We start from the raw sequence: 4,524 nt of genomic DNA on the forward strand, positions 1-4,524 counted from the left end.
AACGAGGAGCTATGGGATCCTGTGGTCCCAGCTGCAACGTGAGCACACCTGGGACTCCTGTAAATGTTCAGTTGATGTGCTTCAGGATATGTGTAAACCATTGATATTTAGTACAAGGGTAAGCAATTGTAAGAGACTCTATCTCTTGTTCATGTAAGTATAGTTTTCTTAGTAAAACAAACTTGTAAACCAGACACAAAGTATGTAAGCACATAATCATGTGTCCAGAGAGGCTTGCTGGGGGAAAATGCTATATGGAGAGGAAGCCCCAGGCCATGACAAAAAACCTTCCAGCAACCTCTATCTGCACCTGCTCCTGGGACCACAAACAGAATGGTGCATAGTGTGCACCCCCTGGTGGTCCTGATCTTCTTCTACAGGGCGGTTTGTGTCTGGGCTCAAACTAACAACCCCTCACTGTGTCCTGGCACAGTAATACATGGCCGTGTCTGCAGACCTCACACTGCTTAGCTCCATGTAGGCTGTGTTTGTGGATGTGTCTGCCGTCAGAGTGAGTCTGCCCTGGAACTTCTGTGCATAGCTTGTAGCACCATCTTCAGGGTCAATGCTTCCCATCCACTCAAACCCTTGTGCAGGAGCCTGTAGCATCCAGTGCATGTAGTAATCAGTGAAGCTGTATCCAAATACTTTGCAGAAGATCTTCACTGATGCCCAAGGCTTCCTCACTTCAGCCCCAGACTGCACCAGCAAAACCTTGGAGTGCACACCTGTAGAGAGGGGACAAGAGTGGATGAAATCAATGTTGACTGGTCCTGGTCCTCTCCTGTGTCCAGGGACTTGGCTGACCCTTACCTGTAGCCACTGCCACCAGGTAGAGAATTCTCCAGCTCCAGTCCATTGTGAGGGGATGTGTCTCAGGGTCTCCGATAGAGGATGGCGTTTTCCGGTGATGGTCTCAGGGCACAGACACACCCATACTTAACCTAGTGCTCTTATGATTATTTGCATAGTCATGAGACAGAGTATTTCATACACAGGACCAGAACCATCTGGAGAATGTCACAGGGACTGTGCACATTGGGACTCAGAGGGTACCAGTCTAATCCTTGTTTGAGGACATGGTCCTTGGCCAGGTTCCTGAACTGTGTGCAGACTGAGCTCCTGCCACTGAGTGATAAGACCTTACAGGAAATTCTCCCCATTGTGGACCAGTGTTGAATGAGGCAGAGGCCACCTGAACCTGTTGTTGGCTCTGATATCTGAACGTCTTATTCCTGGATAAGCGTGTCTCCAAACTGCTGCACAAAATGGGGTAATAAAGGCATCCTGGCTTCCGTCTCTTAGATGAAGATTTCTAAAAGCCCTGGACTAGCAGCGTCTTCGAGTGTCTTCTCACTGCCTGAGTTCATTAAATGCTCTGATGGAACAGGATATTTACACACCCTTTAGCATCCCTCATCTACTGATATTTTAGATTGCTTTCAGGAAAAGGAAACACTGGCTTCTGACAGGAAAGCCTTCCCCACCCCTTGTGCACCTACTCACCTGGGGTATCAGCCTGGTGCTGGGTAGTACTGAAAGCTCCCTGCAGTCTAGGCCTGGCCCTGCAGGGAGGTTCCTGTCAAGACTCACAGGACATTTGTTCCAGTGTCTCTACTCCAGCATTACATGGTGGAGGGGAGCAGAATATGCCACCCCAAATATTCCACTGGAATAAAAGATGCTTGAGAAACAGCCAGTGCAGAGACACACTGACCATCCTTTGTTCCCTAAACAGAATATAAATCTCCTATGTGAAATACACCCTTTTTGTACCAGGAGGAGAGAACTGTCCTTAGCACCAGAAAGAGGAATTTAGGCCCCAGAATGCTGTGCAGAGAAACCTTAGTTCTTCACTATTGTAGTAACACTAACCACCCATCATTGTATTGAATATCTTCATAAATATTTTGTTTATTTTGTAAAACTTAAGGAGCTCTTGGCTTTGCTGACTTCTTTTTGTTAATATTTTTAGGGGTCTCTTATAAATACACAATTAAAGTTGTGTTTCTCTGATAGTTTGTCTTATGACAACTTAATTATTAAACCAGATAAATAATCCAGAAGGGAAAAATAGAAATTTTCCTGCCACCACATTGTCTGTGCTATGCCTTCAAAGGCTCTTCCAGTGACACCATAGGCTGTGCTAGTGTCTGTAAAATAGTGACCTGGATTTGTGAAACCTGCACTCTGAAGAGAGACCCAAATTACAGGTTTATGAACCCACTAGGGAGTCCCTTCCAGGGAGCCTCAAATTCACTGATGCAGTCCACACTTATGGTGAATCCAGAGACTCTGGGGACTTCGGGGGTAGCATCTTATCTCCTGTAGGTTCCTGTGGTTGAAAGTCAGGTCTGAATATATCTGCTCATACAGTCACGAGTAGCTCACAGCCTGCTGCATATCTACTCTCCAATACAACTTACACACAGTAGCTGATATTAACTGTGTGGATCCCATATTTGCCCTTTTGGGTAGTGCCACAAAGCTCCTTTAGTTTTTCCAGGGGACCTGGAATACACACTTGTTGGGTCAGATCCCTGTGCTTGAGTGTCAGTGAAGCATCTCTGTGATGGGGTGTCCCTTCTGGAGGTCAGTCCGTGTTTCACTGTGCAGATGAACTACATGATACCTGACCTGTCTCATTTGTTCATGTTTCCAGAACAAAAATGCTGTATGTAAAAAGCCACAGGAGAGGAGAGGCATCCACTTCTCGTTTGGTTGAAATAACTCCTCACTAGAGCTTGATGTTGTGCATGGAGAGGTCTCCTGGGTGTCCTCAATGGTGAGAAGTACTGCAGGGCCTGAGAGGATTTGGGCGATTGCAGGAGTGTCCCCCCCTCCATTCAGTACACAGGACCTTGCACCATTGTGCCTGACAGCGCACCCACTGAGATGGATGGTGTGTGTCTTCCTGCAGACCGGGGCTGGGCCCTGGATCTATTCCCACTTGTGGCTGTGTAGTGAAGAAAAAGTTCTCAGACACAAGATTGGACAGACGTGCAGGGCTGTGTCTGGGAGAAAGCAGCAGCAGCAGCAGACTGCACATAGCCTTTATTTCATATTTCATTAGGTAGAAGAATCAAAGAATATCAAAGCAGTACGAGAACACAAAGGATCTTAGTACTTCAGACAGACCTATGTCTAGTGGCTGCGTGAAGGCATGAAGGGAGTGTGTGTGGTTTCAAGGAAAGTCAGGGAACTCCATCAGGCGCTATATCTTAACTGTCCTTTGGGGCATCACAGGTATCTGTATCTCATAATGCTATTGCATTCGAAGGCCTTGAGCCAATAACATTGCTGACATTTCTGCTATTGCCCCATTCACCCTCCATGACTTACAATACACTCGCTACAAATAAGTGCACCTCTCCCCATTTTTGTTTTTCAGTTGTAGAAACAAAGATCATGGTGGAAATGGTGAGTATCTGGGTATTGGCAAAGAACACCTTAGGTGATTTGGTAGAGGAACAGAGGGAAATTATCATTTTGAAGACTGAAATGAAAAACAAGATCATCAATAATATTGTAATAATACTAAGCCAAGAAAGAAGATTGAACCCATAGTACTAGTTTTTTGTTTGTTTTTTTGTTTTGTTTTTGTTTTTTGTTTTTTTTTTTTTTTGGCCGGTCCAATCAGAAATGTCATTGAGAGTGTCAATCGTTGCTTTTTGGTTTTCTTGTTGAAGCTCTCGGAATTGTTTTTGTAACTTCATTTTAAAGTTATCCATAGAGGTACTTACGGGGTGAATTAGATGCTTGATTGAGGTAACAGTGTATTGTTCCCGAGACTCATAAAGACTGGGGGTGACACAATTAGTATTGAATCCCGAGTCACATATGACTTGTGATTGGGTCTACAAAGCCTGTTGACATTTTCCTAGCCAGGCAACAGTGGCTTCTAATGCCTGAAGTTAGGGAAGGATTAGTTGATTAATCCTCACTTGCTCTTCTAAATCTAATTTTGTGTTTTGTATATATTGATTTACATGATGTTTTTTCTGTAAAGAGATGGTTAGAGAGGCGTCTGTCATGGCTGCTGTTGCTGCCATCAATGTAACGGCCAAAATAGCAGTCAATAAAAGGCCCAGAAATCGCTTGGTTCTTTTTCTCTCTTTTAATGCAGAGACATGTTGCTGCAATGGGGACCCCCCCTTTCCAAAGTCAATTTAATTGGACCATTAACCAGGGTTGTGCCTTTTGTTTGGCAACATAAACAAAGGTTACATGTAAATGTGATATGTTTGTAGTAGAGAAACAGGGGTCACCCATTTTTGTTTCCTATGAAAATAGTGTATTTTTCATTAAAATCTGGAGTTGCAGTTGTAAGCAAAACTATATAGTCTTGTAGTACATATATGAGGGCTGTTTGTCTCAAAAGTATAGGACCAGTTACATTTGCCACATATAAATATAGTGGGACCATGTCTAAATTTTCTTTGAACAAATGGTAGGCTAATCCTCCAAGAGGAAGTTTTTTTTTTCTTTTTTCTTTTTAATTTTCTTTTTTTTATTTTTTAAAAT

The 4,524-nt window shown here is 43.7% G+C and overlaps 1 gene segment (V, D, J or C); it reads right to left on the reverse strand.

The window, feature by feature from the left end:
• Nucleotides 1-414: 414 nt before the first annotated feature.
• Nucleotides 415-894, reverse strand: LOC115508059. The segment is given in 2 exon segments: nucleotides 415-728; nucleotides 814-894. Coding segments are annotated over 2 exon segments (360 nt in total).
• Nucleotides 895-4,524: the final 3,630 nt, after the last annotated feature.

This window comes from Lynx canadensis, chromosome B3 (assembly GCF_007474595.2).
Source record: "Lynx canadensis isolate LIC74 chromosome B3, mLynCan4.pri.v2, whole genome shotgun sequence".
NCBI lineage: Eukaryota > Metazoa > Chordata > Mammalia > Carnivora > Felidae > Lynx > Lynx canadensis.